Source organism: Coregonus clupeaformis, chromosome 34 (genome assembly GCF_020615455.1).
Source record: "Coregonus clupeaformis isolate EN_2021a chromosome 34, ASM2061545v1, whole genome shotgun sequence".
NCBI classification, from domain to species: domain Eukaryota; kingdom Metazoa; phylum Chordata; class Actinopteri; order Salmoniformes; family Salmonidae; genus Coregonus; species Coregonus clupeaformis.
In genome coordinates, this window is record NC_059225.1 from 29,589,129 (window position 1) to 29,610,805 (window position 21,677).

Here is a 21,677-nt window from a genome sequence, read left to right on the forward strand (position 1 = left end):
AACTATTACAGACTACAAAGGGAAGCACAGCTTCCCAGTGACACGAGCCTACCAGACGAGCTAAATCACTTCTATGCTCGCTTCGAGGCAAGCAACAATGAAGCATGCATGAGAGCATCAGCTGTTCCGGACGACTGTGTGATCACGCTCTCCGTAGCCAATGTGAGTAAGACCTTTAGACAGTTCAACATTCACAAGGCCGCAGGGCCAGATGGATTACCAGGACGTGTACTCCGAGCATGCGCTGACCAAGCTTTGAAAGGCAGGTCATAGCTCACATCAACACCATTATCCCAGAAACCCTAGACCCACTCCAATTTTCATACCACCCCAACAGATCCACAGATGATGCAATCTCTATTGCACTCCACACTGCCCTTTCCCACCTGGACAAAAGGAACACCTACGTGAGAATGCTATTCGTTGACTACAGCTCAGCGTTCAACACCATAGTGCCCTCAAAGCTCATCACTAAGCTAAGGACCCTGGGACTAAACACCTCCCTCTGCAGCTGGATCTTGGACTTCCTGACGGGCCACCCCCAGGTGGTAAGGGTAGGTAACAACACACCTGGCGCCGACGAAGATGGCGGCCTCGCAACTAGCTCTTAGGAAACTTTGCAGTATTTTGTTTTTTTATGTATTATTTTTTACATTATTAGCTCAGAAAGTGTTTTGCATCATTACATACAGCCGGGAAAAACTATTGGATATCAGAGTGGCGGTAACTCACCAGCATTACGACCAGGAATACGACTTTCCCGAAGCAGATCCTTTGTTTGCTCTCCCCAGGGCAACTGAACTGATTCCAGCGGCTGACCCAAAACATCACAGGCGGAGGAGGCACTCGGAGCGGCCTGCTGGTCCGATTTAGGAGGCGCGCACACCACCCACCGCTTCCAAGTATTCTACTCGCTAATGTTCAATCTTTGGTTAACAAAGTCAACGAACTACGGGCAAGGATTTCTTTCCAGAGAGACATCAAGGCCTGTAACATACTCTGTTACACGGAAACATGGCTCTCTTGGGATATTCTGCCGGAATCGGTCCAGCCAGATGGGTTCTCAGGTCATCGCGCAGACAGGAATAAATATCTCTCCGGGAAGCAGAAGGGCGGAGGTGTGTGTTTCATGATTAACGACTCGTGGTGTAATTGTAGTAACATAGAGGAACTCGAGTCCTTCCGTTCACCCGACCTAGAATATCTCACAATCAAATGCAGACCATATTATCTCCCAAGATAATTTTATTTGGTTATAGTCACGGCCGTGTATATCCCCCCTCAAGCTGATCCCACGACGGCCCTCAAAGAACTTCACTGGACTTTATGCAAACTGGAAACCACATATCCTGAGGCTGCCGAAGTTCTCTCAACATATCGACTGTTGTACTCGCGCTGCTAAAATCCTCGACCATTGCTATTCAAACTTCCGAGATGGTTATAACGCCCTCCCCCTCCCTCCTTTCGGCAAATCTGACCACGACTCCATTTTGCTTCTCCCTTCCTATAGGCAGAAACTCAAAACAGGAAGTACCCGTGCTAAGGACTATTCAACGCTGGTCTGACCAATCGGAATCCATGCGTCAAGATTGTTTTGATCACGCGGACTGGGATATGTTCCAGGTAGCTTCTGAAAATAATTTAGACATATACACTGAAACAGTGACTTAGTTTATCAGGAAGTGTATAGGTGATGTTGTGCCCACTGTGACTATTAAAACCTACCCTGACCAGAAACCGTGGATAGACGGCAGCATTCGCGCAAATCTGAAAGTGTGAACCACCGCATTCAACCATGGCAAGGTGACTGGGAATATGGCAGAATACAAACAGTGTAGCTACTCACTCCACAAGGCAATTAAACTGGCAAAACATCAGTAGAGAGACAAAGTGGAGTCGCAATTCAACGGCTCAGACACGAGACGTATGTGGCAGGGTCTACAGGCAATCACAGACTACAAAATGAAAACCAGCCACGTAGCCGACACCGACGTCTCGCTTCCAGACAAGCTAAACACCTTCTTCGCCCGCTTTGAGGATAACACAGTGACACTGACGAGGCCCACTACCAAGGACTGTGGCCTCTCCTTCTCCATGGCCGACGTAAGACATTCAAGCATGTTAACCCCCGCAAGGCTGCCGGCCCAGACGGCATCCCTAGCCGTGTCCTCAGAGCATGCGCAGACCAGCTGGCTGGTGTGTTCATGGACATATTCAATCTCTCCCTTTCCCAGTCTGCTGTTCCCACATGCTTCAAGAGGGCCACAATTGTTCCTGTACCCAAGAAAGCAAAGGTAACTGAACTAAATGACTATCGCCCTGTAGCACTCACCTCTGTCATCATGAAGTGCTTTGAGAGACTAGTCAAGGATCATATCACCTCTACCTTACCCGTCACCCTAGACCCACTTCAATTTGCTTACCGCCCCAATAGATCCACAGAGGATGCAATCGGCATCACACTGCACACTGCCCTATCCCATCTGGACAAGAGGAATACCTATGTAAGAATGCTGTTCATTGACTATAGCTCAGCATTCAACACCATAGTATCCTCCAAGCTCATCATTAAGCTCGAGGCCCTGGGTCTGAACCCCGCCCTGTGCAACTGGGTCCTGGACTTCCTGACGGGCCGACCCCAGGTGGTGAAGGTAGGAAACAACATCTCCACTTCGCTGATCCTCAACACAAGGGTGCGTGCTCAGCCCCCTCCTGTACTCCCTGTTCACCCATGACTGCGTGGCCAAGCACGCCTCCAACTCAATCATCAAGTTTGCAGACGACACAACAGTAGTAGGCTTGATTACCAACAATGACGAGACCGCCTACAGGGAGGAGGTGAGGGCTCTGGGAGTGTGGTGCCAGGAAAATAACCTCTCACTCAACATCTACAAAACAAAGGAGATGATCGTGGACTTCAGGAAACAGCAGAGGGTGCACCCCCCTATCCACATCGACGGGACCGCAGTGGAGAAGGTGGAAAGCTTCCTGGCATACACATCGCCGACAAACTGAAATGGTCCACCCACGCAGACAGTGTGGTGAAGAAGGCGCAACAGAGCCTCTTCAACCTCAGGAGGCTGAAGAAATGTGGCTTATCACCTAAAACCCTCACAAACTTTTACAGATGCACAATTGAGGGCATCCTGTCGGGCTGTATCACCGCCTGGTACGGCAACTGCACCACCCACAACTGCAGGGCTCTCCAGAGGGTGGTGCAGTCTGCCGAACGCATTACCGGGGGGAAACTACCTGCCCTCCAAGACACATACAGCACCCGATGTCACAGGAAGGCCAAAAATATCATCTATGGACATCAACCACCCAAGCCACTGCCTGTTCATCCCGCTATCATCCAGAAGGCGTGGTCAGTACAGGTGCATCAAAGCTGGGACCGAGAGAATGAAAAACAGCTTCTATCTCAAGGCCATCAGACTGTTAAATAGCCATCATTAGCACATTAGAGGCTGCTGCTGCCTATTCAAATCACTGGCCACTTTAAGAAATGGAACACTAGTCACTTTAATAATGTTTACATATCTTGCACTACTCATCTGTATATACTGCATTCTATTCTATAATATTCTTCTGTATCTTAGTCCATGCCGCTCTGTCATTGCTTGTCCATATATGTATATATTCTTAAATCCCACTCCTTACTTTTTTGTGTGTATTGGGTATATGTTGTGAAATTGTTCGATATTACTGCACTGTCGGAGCTAGAAGCACAAGCATTTCGCTACACCCACTATAAACAACTGCTAAACACGTGTATGTGACAAATAACATTTGATTTGATTTGCCACGCTGATCCTCAACACGGGGGCCCCTCAGGGGTGCGTGCTCAGTCCCCTCCCCCTCCTGTACTCCCTGTTCACCCATGACTGCATGGCCAGGCACGACTCCAACACCATCATTAAGTTTGCCGACGACACAACAGTGGTAGGCCTGATCGCAGACAACGATGAGACAGCCTATAGGGAGGAGGTCAAAGACCTGGCCGTGTGGTGCCAGGATAACAACCTCTCCCTCAACGTGATCAAGACAAAAGGAGATGATTGTGGACTACAGAAAAAGAAGGACCGAGCACGCCCCCATTCTCATCGACGGGGCTGTAGTGGAGCAGATTATGGAGCATGGTCCAAACACACCAAGACAGTCGTGAAGAGGGCACGACAAACCCTATTCCCCCTCAAGAGACTGAAAAGATTTGGCATGGGTCCTCAGATCCTCAAAAAGTTCTAGAGCTGAACCATCTAGACCATCCTGACTGGTTGCATCAATGCCTGGTATGGCAACTGCTCGGCCTCCGACCGCAAGGCACTACAGAGGGTAGTGCGTACTGCCCAGTACATCACTGGGGCGAAGCTTCCTGCCATCCAGGACCTCTATACCAGGCGGTGTCAGAGGAAGGCCCTAAAAATGGTCAAAGACTCCAGCCACCCTTGTCATAGACTGTTCTCTCTGCTACCGCACGGCAAGCGGTACCAGAGCGCCAAGTCTAGGTCCAAAAGGCTTCTTAACAGCTTCTACCCCCAAGCCATAAGACTCCTGAACAGCTAAATAAATGGCGACCCAGACTATTTGCATTGTCCCCCCCGCCCCTACTATCTGTTTATTATCTATATTATCTAGCACTTTAACTATACCTACATGTACACTACCAGTCAGTTTTGGACACACCTACTCATTCAAGGGTTTTTCTTTATTTATACTATTTTTTACATTGTAGAATAATAGTGAAGACATCAAAACTATGAAATAACACATATGGAATTATGTAGTAACCAAAAAAGTGTTAAACAAATCAAAATACACTGCTCAAAAAAATAAAGGGAACACTAAAATAACACATCCTAGATCTGAATGAATGAAATAATCTTATTAAATCCTTTTTTTTTACATAGTTGAATGTGCTGACAACAAAATCACACAAACATTATCAATGGAAATCAAATGTATCAACCCATGGAGGTCTGTATTTGGAGTCACCCTCAAAATTAAAGTGGAAAACCACACTACAGGCTGATCCAACTTTGATGTAATGTCCTTAAAACAAGTCAAAATGAGGCTCAGTAGTGTGTGTGGCCTCCACGTGCCTGTATGACCTCCCTACAACGCCTGGGCATGCTCCTGATGAGGTGGCGGATGGTCTCCTGAGGGATCTCCTCCCAGACCTGGACTAAAGCATCCGCCAACTCCTGGACAGTCTGTGGTGCAACGTGGCATTGGTGGATGGAGCGAGACATGATGTCCCAGATGTGCTCAATTGGATTCAGGTCTGGGGAACGGGCGGTCCATAGCATCAATGCCTTCCTCTTGCAGGAACTGCTGACACACTCCAGCCACATGAGGTCTAGCATTATCTTGCATTAGGAGGAACCCAGGGCCAACCGCACCAGCATATGGTCTCACAAGGGGTCTGAGGATCTCATCTCGGTACCTAATGGCAGTCAGGCTACCTCTGGCGAGCACATGGAGGGCTGTGCGGCCCCCCAAAGAAATGCCACCCCACACCATGACTGACCCACCGCCAAACCGGTCATGCTGGAGGATGTTGCAGACAGCAGAACGTTGTCCACGGCGTCTCCAGACTCTGTCACGTCTGTCATGTGCTCAGTGTGAACCTGCTTTCATCTGTGAAGAGCACAGGGCGCCAGTGGCGAATTTGCCAATCTTGGTGTTCTCTGGCAAATGCCAAACATCCTGCACGGTGTTGGGCTGTAAGCACAACCCCCACCTGTGGATGTCGGGCCCTCATACCACCCTCATGGAGTCTGTTTCTGACCGTTTGAGCAGACACATGCACATTTGTGGCCTGCTGGAGGTCATTTTGCAGGGCTCTGGCAGTGCTCCTCCTTGCACAAAGGTGGAGGTAGCAGTCCTGCTGCTGGGTTGTTGCCCTCCTACGGCCTTCTCCACGTCTCCTGATGTACTGGCCTGTCTCCTGGTAGCGCCTCCATGCTCTGGACACTACGTTGACAGACACAGCAAACCTTCTTGCCACAGCTCGCATTGATGTGCCATCCTGGATGAGCTGCACTACCTGAGCCACTTGTGTGGGTTGTAGACTCCGTCTCATGCTACCACTAGAGTGAAAGCACCGCCAGCATTCAAAAGTGACCAAAACATCAGCCAGGAAGTATAGGAACTGAGAAGTGGTCTGTGGTCACCACCTGCAAAACCAGTCCTTTATTGGGGGTGTCTTGCTAATTGCCTATAATGTCCACCTGTTGTCTATTCCATTTGCACAACAGCATGTGACATGTATTGTCAATCAGTGTTGCTTCCTAAGTGGACAGTTTGATTTCACAGAAGTGTGATTGACTTGGAGTTACATTGTGTTGTTTAAGTGTTCCCTTTATTTTTTTGAGCAGTGTACATTTTATATTTGAGATTCTTCAAATAGCCACCCTTTGCCTTGATGACAGCTTTACACTTTTTTGGTTACTAAATGATTCCATATGTGTTATTTTGATGTCTTCCCTATTATTCTCCAATGTATAAAAATTTTAAAATAAAGAAAAACCATTGAATGAGTAGGTGTGTCGAAACTTTTGACTGGTACTGTCAATATTACCTAATTTACCTCGACTAACCGGTGTCCCTGCACATTGACTCTATACCGGTACCCCCTGTATATAGCCTCGCTGTGTTTTTTTACTGTTATTTTATGGCTTTTATTTTTTACTTAACACTCATTTTTCTTAAAACTGCATTGTTGGTTAAGGGCTTGTTAGTAAGCATTTCACTGTAAGGTCTACACCTGTTGTATTCGTTGCATGTGACAAATAACATTTGATTTGACATCAGCAAACCGCTCGCCCACACGACGCCATACACGTGGTCTGCGGTTGAGAGGCTGGATGGACGTACAGCCAAATTCTCTAAAACGACGTTGGAGGCGGCTTATGGTAGAGAAATGAACATTCAAATCTCTGGCAACAGCTCTGGTGGACATTCCTGCATTACCGGGGGCAAACTACCCGCCCTCCAGCACACCTACAGCACCCCGATGTCTCAGGAAGGTCAAAAAGATCATCAAGGACATCAACCATCATCGATCCTGACTAGTCTCCAAGTCCCTGCCGCTGAAAAACATCTCCACAGCATGATGCTGCCACCACGGTTCAAAATAGGGATGGTGCCAGGTTTCCTCCAGACGTAACGCTTGGCATTCAGGCCAAAGAGTTCAATCTTGGTTTCATCAGACCAGATAATCTTCTTTCTCATGGTCTGAGAGTCCTTTCGGTGGCTTTTGGCAAACTTCAAGCGGGCTGTCATGTGCCTTTTACTGAGGAGTCTGGCCACTCTACCATAAAGGCCTGATTGGTGGAGTGCTGCAGAGATGGTTGTCCTTCTGGAAGGTTCTCCCATCTCCACAGAGGAACTCTGGAGCTCTGTCAGAGTGACCATCGGGTTCTTGGTCACCTCCCCGTTTGCTCAATTTGGACAGGCGGCCAGCTCTAGTAAGAGTCTTGGTGGTTCCAAACTTCTTCCATTTAAGAATGATGGAGGCCACTGTGTTCTTGGGGACATTCAATGCTGCAGAATTTTTTTGGTACCCTTCCGCAGATCTGTGCCTCGACACAATCCTGTCTCGGAGCGCTACGGACAATTCCTTCGACCTCATGGCTTGGCTTTTGCTCTGACATGCACTGCCAACTGTGGGACCTTACAGTGAGGGAAAAAAGTATTTGATTCCCTGCTGATTTTGTACGTTTGCCCACTGACAAAGACATGATCAGTCTATAATTTTAATGGTAGGTTTATTTGAACAGTGAGAGACAGAATAACAACAACAAAAATCCAGAAAAACGCATGTCAAAAATGTTATAAATTGATTTGCATTTTAATGAGGGAAATAAGTATTTGACCCCTCTCCAAAACATGATTTAGTACTTGGTTGCAAAACCCTTGTTGGCAATCACAGAGGTCAGACGTTTCTTGTAGTTGGCCACCAGGTTTGCACACATCTCAGGAGGGATTTTGTCCCACTCCTCTTTGCAGATCTTCTCCAAGTCATTAAGGTTTCGAGCCTGACGTTTGCCAACTCGAACCTTCAGCTCCCTCCACAGATTTTCTATGGGATTAAGGTCTGGAGACTGGCTAGGCCACTCCAGGACCTTAATGTGCTTCTTCTTGAGCCACTCCTTTGTTGCCTTGGCCGTATGTTTTGGGTCATTGTCATGCTGGAATACCCATCCACGACCCATTTTCAATGCCCTGGCAGAGGGAAGGAGGTTCTCACCCAATATTTGACGGTACATGGCGCCATCCATCGTCCCTTTGATGCGGTGAAGTTGTCCTGTCCCCTTAGCAGAAAAACACCCCCAAAGCATAATGTTTCCACCTCCATGTTTGGGGTCATAGGCAGCATTCCTCCTCCTCCAAACATGGCGAGTTGAGTTGATGCCAAAGAGCTCATCTGAGTCTCAAGAGTCTCATCTGACCACAACACTTTCACCCAGTTCTCCTCTGAATCATTCAGATGTTCATTGGCAAACTTCAGACGGGCCTGTATATGTGTTTCTTGAGCAGGGGGACCTTGCGAGCGCTGCAGGATTTCAGTTCTTCACTGCGTAGTGAGTTACCAATTGTTTTATTGGTGATATGGTCCCAGCTGCCTTGAGATCATTGACAAGATCCTCCCGTGTAGTTCTGGGCTGATTCCTCACCGTTCTCATGATCATTGCAACTCCACGAGGTGAGATCTTGCATGGAGCCCCAGGCCGAGGGAGATTGACAGTTATTTTGTGTTTCTTCCATTTGCGAATAATCGCACCAACTGTTGTCACCTTCTCACCAAGCTGCTTGGCGATGGTCTTGTAGCCCATTCCAGCCTTGTGTAGGTCTACAATCTTGTCCCTGACATCCTTAGAGAGCTCTTTGGTCTTGGCCATGGTGGAGAGTTTGGAATCTGATTGATTGATTGCGTCTGTGGACAGGTGTCTTTTATACAGGTAACAAAATGAGATTAGGAGCACTCCCTTTAAGAGTGTGCTCCTAATCTCAGCTCGTTACCTGTATAAAAGACACCTGGGAGCCAGAAATCTTTCTGATTGAGAGGGGGTCAAATACTTATTTCCCTCATTAAAATGCAAATCAATTTATAACATTTTTGACATGCGTTTTTCTGGATTTATTTGTTGTTATTCTGTCTCTCACTGTTCAAATAAACCTACCATTAAAATTATAGACTGATCATTTCTTTGTCAGTGGGCAAACGTACAGAATCAGCAGGGGATCAAATACTTTTTTCCCCTCACTGTGTGTGTGTGTGTGTGTGTATATATATATATATACATACACACGTATGTAAAATAATGTGACAGGTGAAATAAATAATGTGATCTGCTTTATCTCCTAACATATTGTACAAGTTGACTGCAGGTATTTACTTAAAAAGTAGCTACAAATAACAAATTATTGAAAAACTTCAAATAAATAGTTGCATCCTGTAAAAACCATCCTGTGGAGATTTCCAAATTCCCCGGTATAAGGTGTCCTGCCCAAGCTTACTCGGCCACTTATATTTACTGTCTTCTTGGTAAGCAACTCCAGTGTAGATTTGGCCTCGTGTTTTCAGTTATTGTCCTGATGAAAGGTGAATTAATCTCCCAGTGTCCGGTGGAAAGCAGACTGAACCAGGTTTTCCTCTAGGATTTTGCCTGTGCTTGGCTCGTTTCAGTTTCTTTTTTATCCTGAAAAACTCCAGTCCTTAATGATTACAAGCATACCCAGAACGTGATGCAGCCACCACTATGCTTGAAAATATGGAGAGTGGTTCTCCGTAATGTGTTGTATTGGATTTGCCCCAAACAAACACTTTGTATTCAAAACAAAAAGTTAATTGCTTTGCCATATTTTTTGCTGTATTATTTTAGTGCCTTGCTGCAAATAAGATGTTTTGGAATATTTTTATTCTGTACACGCTTCCTTCTTTTCACTCTGTCAATTAGGTTAGTATTGTGGAGTAACTACAATGTTCTCCTATCACAGCCATTAAACTCTAACTGTTTTAAAGTCACCATTGGCCTCATTGTGAAATCCTCTCTGGCAATGGAGTTAGAAAGGACGCCTGTATCTTTGTAGTGACTGGGTGTATTGATACACCATCCAAAGTGTAATGAATAACTTCACCATGCTCACAGGGATATGCAATGTCTGCTATTTTCATCCTACCAATAGGTGCCCTTCTTTGCGAGGCATTGGAAAACCTCCCTGGTCTTTGTGGTTGAATCTGTGTTTGAAATTCACTGTTCGACTGAGGGACCTTACAGATGATTGTATGTGTGTGGTACAGAGATGAGGTAATCATTAAAAAATCATGTTAAACACTATTATTGCACAGAGAGTGAGTCCATGCCACTTAAGTGACATGTTAAGCCAATTTTTAATCCTGAACGTATTTAGGCTTCCCATAACAAAGGGGTTGAATACTTATTGACTCAAGATATTTCAGCTTTTCATTTTTTTGTAAACAATTCTAAAAACATAATTCCACTTTGACATTATGGGGTATTGTGTGTAAGCCAGTGACAATAAAATATATAACATGTAATACATTTTAAATTCAGGCTATAAACACAACAAAATGTGGAAAAAGCCAAGGGGTGTGAATACTTTCTGAAGGCACTGTAATAGGGTTGTGCCTTTTGCATCTCCAACAGAGATGTGACATTTCTGGGAGCATTCTGACAGGAGTGTAGTAAGTCCTATGAATTGCAATAGTTTGTCTTAGATTGTAGGAGCAGGTATGAACATGTTCACATATCTGTGAGCAATGGTTCTCCTCAATTTCTTCCTTTAGATCTGTTTCCCATTTTTTCCTTATAGGTTCTGAACCATCAGGTAGAGTTTCAATCAACTCTTGAGATAACTTGACAATCAACTTCTCTGGCATAGCAGCTTCTTTCAGTATTATTTTATATGCCAGATGCCTTAGGTTCATCCATATTCTGTTGAAGTGATTGAATACAATTTCTGAGTTGTAAGAACTGAAAAATAAATATTGGCCTTGGATAATCAAAATATTTATTTAATTGATTGAATGACAGTAGAGATCCATCAATGTACATGTTCAAAATTCATGATGCCACTTTGGAACAAGGACTTAAATGTATTATCATTAAAACGCTGGCGGTAAGGTGTGGTTATTCCAAATAGTGGTGCCTGGCGACATTGGTTCTTTCCACCTCATGAATTTATGTACATTTTCCCTAATAGGAATGGAATTGACAATCATTGGATTGTTAGTTTTTTTCTTCAACGCCTTAGACCCGAAGTAGTGAACAGTATTTTAGAACGGTATTCCATTTGTGGCTTCGATACTCCTCAAGGATACACAAGGATAGTCGGCTGTCCATTGTTTAAGTGAACGCAGTTGTGCAGCCCAGTAATACATCTTCATATGAGGTAGTCCAAGACCTCCAGTTTTATAGGCTAAGTGTAAACAGTCAATTTGACTCGAGGTCTTTCCATTCCAAATAAAGTTAGAGAGCAGGCCATTTCTTTTATTTAAAAAGTTAGATGGAATTGAAACTGGCAAGGCCTGGAATAAATACATCAACCTTGGTAATACACGACATGACCAAAAGTACGTGGACACCTACTCGTCGAACATCTCATTCCAAAATCATGGGCATTAATATGGAGTTGGTCCCCCCTTTGCTGCTATAGAAGACTCCAATCTTCTTGTAAGGCTTTCCAATAGATGATGGAACATTGCTGCAGGGACTTGCTTCCATTCAGCCACAAGAGCATTAGTGAGGTCGGGCACTGATGTTGGGCGATTAGGCCTGGCTCGCAGTCGGCGTTCCAATTCATCCCAAAGGTGTTCGATGGGGTTGAGGTCAGGGCGGTGTGCAGGCCAGTCAAGTGTGCAGTCCCCTGTAGCTCAGTTGGTAGAGCATGGCGCTTGCAACGCCAGGGTTGTGGGTTCGTTTCCCACGGAGGGCCAGTATGAAAATGTATGCACTAACTGTAAGTCGCTCTGGATAAGAGCGTCTGCTAAATGACTAAAATGTAAATGTAAGTTCTTCCACACCGATCTTGACAAACCATTTCTGTATGGACCTCGCTTTGTGCACGGGGGCATTGTCATGCTGAAACAGGAAAGGGACTTCCCCAAACTGTTGCCACAAAGTTGGAAGCACAGAATCGTCTAGAACGTCATTGTATGCTGTAGCGTTAAGATTTCCCTAAGGGGCCTAGCCCGAACCGTGAAAAACAGCCCCAGACCATTATTAATCCTCCACCAAACTTTACAGTTGGCACTATGCATTCGGGCAGGTAGCGTTCTCCTGGCATCCGCCAAACCCAGATTCGTCCGTCGGACTGCCAGATGGTATGATTCATCACTCCAGAGAACGCGTTTCCACTGCTCTAGAGTCCAATGGCGGCAAGCTTTACACCACTCCAGTCAACGCTTGGCACTGCGCATGGTGATCTTAGGCTTGTGTGCGAAAACCCATTAAATGAAGCCCCTGACGAACAGTTATTGTGCTGACATTTCTTCCAGAGGCAGTTTGGAACGCGGTAGTGAATGTGCAAACCGATGACAGACGATTTTTACACGCCACACGCTTCAGCACTCGGCTGTGCAGTTCTGTGAGCTTGTGTAGCCTACCACTTTGCGGCTAAGCCATTGTTGCTCCTAGATGTTTCCACTTCACAAAAACAACAATTACAGTTGACCGGGGTAGCTCTAGCAGGGCAGATATTTTACAAACTGACTTGTTGGAAAGGTGGCATCCTATGACGGTGCCACGTTGAAAGTCACTGAGCTCTTCAGTAAGGCCATTCTACTGCCAATGTTTGTCTATGGAGATTGCATGGCTGTGTGCTCGATTTTATACACCCGTCAGCAACAGGTGTGGCTGAAATAGCCGAATCCACTAATTTGATGGAGTGTCCACATACTTTTGTATAGATAGTGTATTTCATTTTGATTACATTGATCCTACCTAACATAGAAATAGGGAGAGATGTCCATCTCTGAACATCAGATTCAAAGCTATCTATTAAAAGGAAAGATCCGCATGACAATGGATCCTTATCTTTCTTTTTAAGTAGGGGGTTGCAGTCAAACAGTGACTGGGGGAAGTTAATTTTTCTCTAGAACTGCTGTGAGCATAAGTAACATAGGCTTTAGTAATTTGGGATGGAAATTCCACTGGGAATACATCATTACCAGGAGATTTCCCATTTTGTAGATTATTGATGGCTTCTAACAGTTTACCTGGGGTAATGTCCATATTCATTTTCTTTGGTTCACTTATAAATTGGTAAAATGGCCTTAAGGAAATTGTCTATATCCTCCTATGAACTTTGGTTTTCGGATTGACACAGTTTGTAATAAAAACATTTAAAAAGACAGTTAATTTCAGAAGGATCCATTGTTATGCTACCATCTGGGGTTTGAATGCTATGGATGGTATGTCCCTCTTCCTCGTTCTTAATTTGCCAAGCAAGCATTTTCCCTGCACTTTCACCTTGCTCAACATATTGTTGCATGGATTTCATGGCAGCAATCTCTGCAGAGCGGGTGTTTATTGTGTTATATTCAAGCTTCAAAGTGTTCAACTGTTGAAGGGTGTCAACATTTCTATCTAAACTGTGTTTTCTTTCTAAGTCATGGATTTTCTGTTCTAGTATTTCAAATTCTTCATGGGTCTTCTTTTTCTTATGTGAAGAGTAAGACATGATGCAACCTCTCATATATGCTTTAACAGCTTCCCAGACAACAGTTGGGCATTCTTCATTGTCTACATTTATTTCCAAAATCATGTCTGTGTGTTGAGATATGAGGTAAACTCCTTATCTCAAAGTAACATTGTGTTGAATCATCATGTCTTTGCTATTTGCATAGGAGGTTTGAGCTTAAAGTGAAGGACAAATGGGCTATGGGGGCCGTAATTATTCTAGGAAGGTATTTACATTCAGAAACACAGTCAATTAAATAAAAGTTTACAATAAGAAAAGTCAATTCCTGAATTTGAGTTGTGGACGTGAGTGTAATAGGAGTATTCTCTTTCAGTTGGATGTTTAGATCTCCACAGTTCACATAGACCGATATCTTTAATGGTTTAATACCTTAGACATGTTAGGAAGAGGATATAGTCTAGAGTTGCATCCTGCACAGTCAAATCCCCCCCCCCCTATAATATTCCCATTATATTGAGGTAGTTTTAGTATAAAGGCAATTCATTAACTTTGGGTCATCTTCATTTGGACAATAACAATTCAGTAAAGTTACTTTTCTTGTGCCAGGTTTCCTTTTACCATTATAAAACGTCCATTTGCCTCTGTAGTAATTTCTGTAGACTTAAATGGGACTTTATTATCAATGAGAATTGATACTCCTCTGGACTTTGAGGAGTAGGTGGAGGAGAATGCCAGCCCATCTCAAGCTCGCCCAAACCTGGAAGATGTTTCTAATGGGATTGACCTTGACCTTAACATAATTTAAGATCTAGGATTAAAGCCCTTGAACCTCCGGGCCATCTTATCATCTCGGTGTCCCTTGATTTATACTTATTTATAACAAATGACTGTAAGGCATCCGCGGTTCAACCACAGAGCTCTAAATATGGAGGCGAGCCTCAGACAGTGGACGGATAGGAGAGCCTACATCATTCAGCTGGAATGCGTTCAAAAATAGCTTCTGTATTAAAAACAAAAGCAGCTGTAATAGCACGCGTCTGTGTGTGTGGAAACAGGTAAACATGCGAGGTGAGGGGGTTACAATAACACTCGATGAATGCGTGTGGTGTATGAGTGTGCGGGAAGCTCCGAGATTCTCTTCTTTATGTTAAAACGTCCTGGTTTAAATTAACGAGATGAAACGCTCTCAAACACGAATGGCTCGGAAAATAAGACTAGAAAAGGCTGGATGCTTTTCCTGTATCTGAGGAGAAGGCAAACACTTGCATGTTGATGTTTGGATTTCTGTCTGTAAACTCTTCCATGTATCATGACTCAGAGTATGAAGGCCCAGTGTATCTTTAAACAAAGACTACGTCCCAAATGGCACCCTATTCCCTATAAAGCGCACTACTTTTGACCAGGGCCTATTGGGATTTGGGCAAAAGTAGTGCACTCTGTAGAGAATAGGGTGCCAGTTTGGATGCATCCACAGACTGAGTGCAGAGGACAGCTGTTGCAGTTTCCTCCCATGTTGGCAGTGTCCATCAGACAGCATGTCCTCAATGCTTTCAGTAAGAGGATAGTACCTGCTTGGCTGATGGCACAGAACACCACTATGGTCCTGGCTTAGCTAGGTGTCCCTGTCTGCTGGTAAAACTTGAACCCAGAACATCCATGCTCTCCAGTCTGTGCTTGGAAAGAGACTCTAAAGGATGCAATGGGTGTTTTAAATTTGAAACTAAAGTCAGTCCTATGGCTATACAGTACCCACCCTATAGCCAGAGGTGTGGTTATTGTATGGCTGGCTGTCATTATGCCAGCTGGTGCTGGTGCTGGGGGTGGGTGGGTCAGTCAGTCAGTCAGCCAGCAGCAATCTGGGATCCTGACTACTTTCTTGTCTCTTTCTCTCTTGCAACAAAGGTTACAAAAGTTTTAATAGAAGAGAATGCGATCGGATCATCATCTAATTGGCCTTCACATAACTCTTATAGAATGTGGACGGGGATATTGGACATTTAAATCAAAGTTCACTGGAGGATAGTTAAAAATAAATTAAGACAAAATAATTTATAACTGAATTTTTCCAGTACAATATAGGTTCAGCAAATCCCCTTATTGTTTGGGATACCTTTAAAATGTACCTTCAGAGGTCATTCAATTCAATATTCATCAATAATAAAAAATACATTTCTGGCTAAAGAGACAAGACTAACAAGGGAAATACATGAACTAATAGTACAGGTAGATAGCAATAAAAACGATACTACAGAGATTTAAAATAAGATCGAGGAAAAACAAAAAGAACTGGAGGAACTTATTCAAGAACAATCTAATGTAATCTATTACAAAAATAAAGCAAACTGGATGGAATATGGAGAAAAATGCACCAAAGTCTTCCTGAATCTCCAACACAGGAACGCTAATAAAAATAATACATCTATGTCATCTATGATTCTCTGAATTATATTTTAAAAGAGGAAGCTAAATATTTTAAGCAGATGTTCTTTTCCATCTCATTCTCATTCACTGAATTACAATTACGGTAAGGAATTCTTTCCAAAATCCTTTCAGTGTGGAAAAACCCCAGGGCTTGATGGCATACCGGTAGAGGTATATCAAGCCTTTTTTGATATACTCAAAGCTCCATTGTTAGATTGTTTCAACTACTCCTATAGAAATGGTAGTCTGACAGGTACTCAGCATGAAGGTCTGATCTCACTATTATTAAAACAAGACCCAGATGGCAAATATAAAGATCCAGTCCATCTTAAAAACTGGAGGCCTCTTACACTTCAATGTTGTGATACAAAAATACTAGCGAAATGCATAGCACTCAGAATTAAAAAGGTTTTACCTGGTATTGTTCATCCTGATCAGACAGGTTTTTTACGTGGACGATACATTGGAGATAATATACGACAACTACTAAAAATAATAGAACATCATGAAACATCTAAGAAGCCAGGCCTGGTATTTATAGCGGATTTTGAAAAGGCCTTTGATAAAGTAAGACTGGATTTTATTGATAAATGCCTGGATTCTTTCAATTTTGGTGATTCTCTTATAAAATGGGTAAAAGTAATGTATAGCAACCCCAAGTGTAAAATGGTAAATAGCAGCTACTTCTCAGAGAGTTTTGAATTGTCAAGAGGAGTTAAACTAGGGTGTCCGCTGTCACCATATCTATTCATTATGGCCATCGAAATGCTAGCTATTAAAATCAGATCAAATAACAACATTAGAGGATTAGAAATCCAAGGCTTAAAAACAAAAGGTGTCCATGTATGCCGATGACTCAAGTTTTATATTAAGTCTGCAAGCTAGATCCCTGCAATGTCTCATTAAAGATCTAGATAACTTTTCTGGACTCTCTGGACTAAAACCTAATTATGATAAGTGTATTACATTACCCTGCAGTTTACCTATAAAATGGGCTGACGGTGAAGTAGACATACATGGTATTCATATCACAAAATATATCAATGAGCTTTGCACAATGAATTTCAATAGAAAACTTGAATTGAAATGATCCTGTCTATTTACGGAAAAATTGCCCTGATTAACTCCTTACTCATATCTCAGTTTACTCACTTACTTATGGCGCTGTCTATTCCTGATGATTCGTTTTACAAATCATATGAGCAAAATATATTTTGCTTTATCTGGGATGCTAAACCAGACAAGATAAAGCGTGCCTATCTATATAATGAATATGAACTGGGTGGGTTGAGATTATTAAATATAAAAGCACTAAACCGCTCTCTAAAAGCATCACTTATTCAAACGTTTTACTTGAACCCTAAATGGTTCTCAAGTAGATTACTAAGAAAAGCTCATCCATTGTTTAAAAATGGCCTTTTTGCAGATTGCCATGTTTCATCTTCGATTAATTGAAAATTATATTTTTTTCAAAGTATCTCTCTTTTTCAAACAAGCATTGCAGAGCTGGCTACAATTTCAATTTCATCCCCCTGAAAAGATAGAACAAATATTAAAACAAATATCATGGCTGAACTTAAATGTGCTGGTTGATAAAATACCTGTATTTATGGGAAAGATGTTTGAAAAGGGTATTTTGTTTTTAAATGATATTGTACATTTGAATGGTAGAGTTATGTCTTTCATGGAGTTATCAGAATTGTATGGGAAGGTCTGCTCAATCCAAGATTACAACCAAGTGATTACAGCATTACCCCAATAATTGAGGAGGCAGGTGGCAGCGGGAGGAGGTAGGGAACTGGTCTGTCTGCCCAATATAAAGGATCAAAGCTGGCGGAGGAATAAAAATAGCATAAATAGGAAAGTATACCAGTTTCATTTGAGGACCAGGATGTTGACGGCTGTGCCATACAGTTTGCAAAATTGTTGGGAAGAGAATTTTGATGTACCAATTCCATGGAACAGGACGTATGAGTTGATATATAAAACGACGCAAGATTCAAAACTTCGTGTTTTTCCGCTAAAATTAATATACAGAATTCTTACCACCAACAAAATGTTGAATATTTGGGGCGTACAATCATCGAAGCTCTGCAGATTTTGTTGTGAGGATACAGAATCAATTGACCATTTATTTTGGTATTGCCCTCATGTAGCCTGTTTCTGGTCTCAGGATCAGGAATGGCTGAAAATGCATAACATTGGTCTAAAATTGACCCTAGAAATAGTACTGATGGGAGATCTGGAGAAACCGGGTCAGTCAATTACTAATATACTAATACTCTTAGTAAAATTATTTATCTTCAACTCGCAATCTGTGGATTCTATTTGATTAGATAGATTGTTAAACATCACAGCATAGTTGAAAGATATATGGGGCGTAGAAATCCGAAGAGGGTGGCCAGCAGAGATAGGTGGGATGGGCTGAGGGAAGCTGAGGGTTGGGATGTGGAATTGGAGACAAGTGGGAGTGGAGTTGCTGGGCGGGGGATTGAATGACGGTCAAAGATAAAAGTTGTAAAACATAAAGTGAAAATAAAACATAACAAAAAAGTAAGTTTGAATGACACTGAGTGGCAGTGTTGTTACAGCTAATGCCTGTTTGCCTGAGGCTGATGCCGTGCAGGTGTTTGTACACATGCTTATACACACACACTCTCATTCAAATGCACACATGTGCACATACACGGACACACACATGTAAATAGTGCCATACATGCACTCCAACATATTCAGTTGGCCTTGCTGTTATGATTTTTGTTGTCCTTGATGTCATTTTTTTTTTGCATTGTTGTTTTCTGTTTTTGTTTGTCTTTCTCTTTTTTCAATTTTGTTCATTTTGTCGGTTGTTGGTGCATTGTGGGACGGGGGCATGGGGGTGGGGAATGGAAATATATATTTTTTCTCTCTGGGGGGGGGTTTGTGGGGGGTCTCGGATGGTTGAGGGGCAGCTCTTGGGGAACTGTGGGGGGAGGGGGTCATGGATCGCTGGTTCGGGTCCCCGTTTTTGACCTTGTGGGAGATCTGTCGACGTGCCCTTGAGCAGGGCATTGACCCTGGCTGCTTCTGTGTGTCGCTCTGGATGGGAGTCTGTTAGATGACTAATGTGATGTAGTTCTTGAGCGGCTTCACTGCAAGTATATTGTATGTTTTAAATATTCAATAAAAAAAAAATTGTGATAATAATAATAAATCATATCATACAGGAGGGGTCAACTGACTGCTAATGTCCTGAGTCACACCCAGGCTACTACACAGTTAGGATGGACGGCACTTTGAGCACAGTCCTGGGAGTCAGGCTACCCCACAGTCAGGCTAAAGTGTATGGGTATTTGTGTATCTAATCAAGGGTCCAGGCTATCTCACCTTCCCCTGATCAGTCTGCAGTGTAGCCAGTTCTCTGGAACAGCTTCACTTCATGGCCAAAAGTATTAACATGGAGTTCGTCCCCCCTTTGCTGCTATCCACTCTTCTGGGAAGGCTTTCCACTAGATGTTGGAACATTGCTGTGGGGACTTGCTTCCATTCAGCCACAAGAGCATTAGTGAGGTCGGCACTGATGTTGGGCAATTAGGCCTGGCTCGCAGTCGGCGTTCCAATTAATCCCAAAGGTGTTCGATGGGGTTGAGGTCAGGGCGGTGTGCAGGCCAGTCAAGTTCTTCCACCCCAATCTCAACAAACCATTTCTGTATGGACCTCGCTTTGTAACCTGGGGCATTGTCATGCTGAAATAGGAAAGTGCCTTCCCCAAACTGTTGCCACAAAGTTGGAAGCACAGAATTGTCTAGAACGTCATTGTATGCTGTAGCGTTAAGATTTCCCTTCACTGGAACTAAGGGGCCTAGCCCAAACTATGAAAAACAGCCCCAGACCATTATTCCTTCTTCACCTAACTTTACAGTTGGCACTATGCATTCGAGCAGGTAGCGTTCTCCTGGCATCCGCCAAATCCATGATTTGATTCATCACTCCAGAGAACGCGTTTCCACTGCTCCAGAGTCCAACGGCGGTGAGATTTACGCTACTTGAGCCGACGCTGATCTTACGCTTGTGTGCGGCTGCTCGGCCATGAAAGCCCATTTCATGAAGCTCCAGACGAACCGTTCTTGTGCTGACGTTGCTTCCAGAGGCAGTTTGGAACTCGGTAGTGAGTGTTGCAGAGGACAGACGATTTTTAAGTGCTACACACTTCAGCACTCGCCGGTCCTGTTCTGTGAGCTTGTGTAGCAGACCACTTCGCAGCTGAGCCGTTGTTGCTCCTAGAAGTTTCCACTTCACAATAACTGCACTTACAGTTGACAGGGGCAGTTCTACCAGGGCAGAAATTTGATGAACTGCCTTGTTGGAAAGGTGGCATCCTATGACGGTGCCACGTTGAAAGTCACTGAGCTCTTCAGTAAGGCCATTCTACTGCCAATGTTTGTCTATGGAGATTGCATGGCTGTGTAGTCGATTTTATACACCTGTCACATAAAGCTGAAATAGCCAAATACACTAATTTGAAGTGGTGTCCACATATTTTTGTATATATTGTGTATATAACACTCAGGCAGAGGAGCAAACAGCCCAGCCTCTCTTATCCAGCCAGCTAGGCTGACCCAGATTTGTGCACAATTAATAGCAAACAGTAATTAGTTGTGGGCATCTGACAGCGAAAAGGTCAGGAATGTTCCAGGAATTAAAAAGCAGACTGCTTGAGGAAGCGTTGATAAACTTCATCTCAATTGCTGCTTCAGTTATTAAAGCCATAGTGATGATTCTCACTCACACCCCGCTCGCTCACCCTCGCTCACCTCTGACCTCAGTGGGGAGGAAAAGACTTACCGAAGAAATCTGCAAATGGATCTCGCCCCCCGAAGAATTCCCTGAAGACGTCCTCCGGATTACGGAATGTGAACCCACCACCGAAGTGATCAGCGTTGTGATAATGCCCTCCTGAAAGAAAGAGACAGAATCCTCAACTAATTTACAACAAGAGTTATTGAGAGAAAGTAAAGCAACATATTCCTGGTCATACAGTTCACAAATGGCGATCTAAACATAGTTCAATTATTCAAGGGAACTATGACGGTAGCATGGCACTTTGTTGACAGCTAATGCCTCATAGAAATGGCTTAGTTGATAGTCCTAAAAAAAAGAGAGAGAGGTTGGTATTGCCCTGTCAGATTTATGGTAACACACTGAAGTTGACCCCATAGAGCTGTACATTGGTATAAGAAATACACTTCTCCTTGGTATGTTTGCTTTATGTGGTATTTCAGACATTGTGTCATATCATAAAACACTGTCATTTTATATACATTTATAACCTCCATATCTCCTAGATAAGCCTATCAAAACATAAAAGAGTAATGTTCAATGTTTACCTCCTCCCCCTCCGCTTCCTGTTAGGCCTTCTTTACCATATTGGTCATAGAGGTTCCTCTTGTTTGCTAATGAAAATAAATAAGAAAAATAAGAAAAAGGGGGATTAAAGAGATCTGAAACGGTCAGGCTGTGGATGTGTCCCAAATAGCAACATATTTCCTATGTAGTACACTGCATTTTACCAGCGCCCTATGGGCCCTGGTCCTCGCTAAGAGGTGAAC

General features: G+C 43.5%; 1 protein-coding gene across 7 annotated transcripts in view; it reads right to left on the reverse strand.

Moving 5' to 3' along the window:
- Positions 1–21,677, reverse strand: part of LOC121549992 (dnaJ homolog subfamily B member 6) — a 60,586-nt gene that overhangs the window by 14,860 nt on the left and 24,049 nt on the right. For 6 of the 7 annotated variants that reach the window (XM_041862033.2, XM_041862035.2, XM_041862032.2 and 3 more), the window contains exons 4-5: positions 21,456–21,521; positions 20,914–21,024 (exon numbers count right to left, since the gene is read on the reverse strand). In XM_041862033.2, coding sequence (XP_041717967.1) covers positions 20,914–21,024; positions 21,456–21,521 — 177 coding nt within the window. The remainder of the gene's footprint in view (positions 1–20,913; positions 21,025–21,455; positions 21,522–21,677) is intronic. The other variant, XM_041862036.2, reaches the window with a different exon arrangement.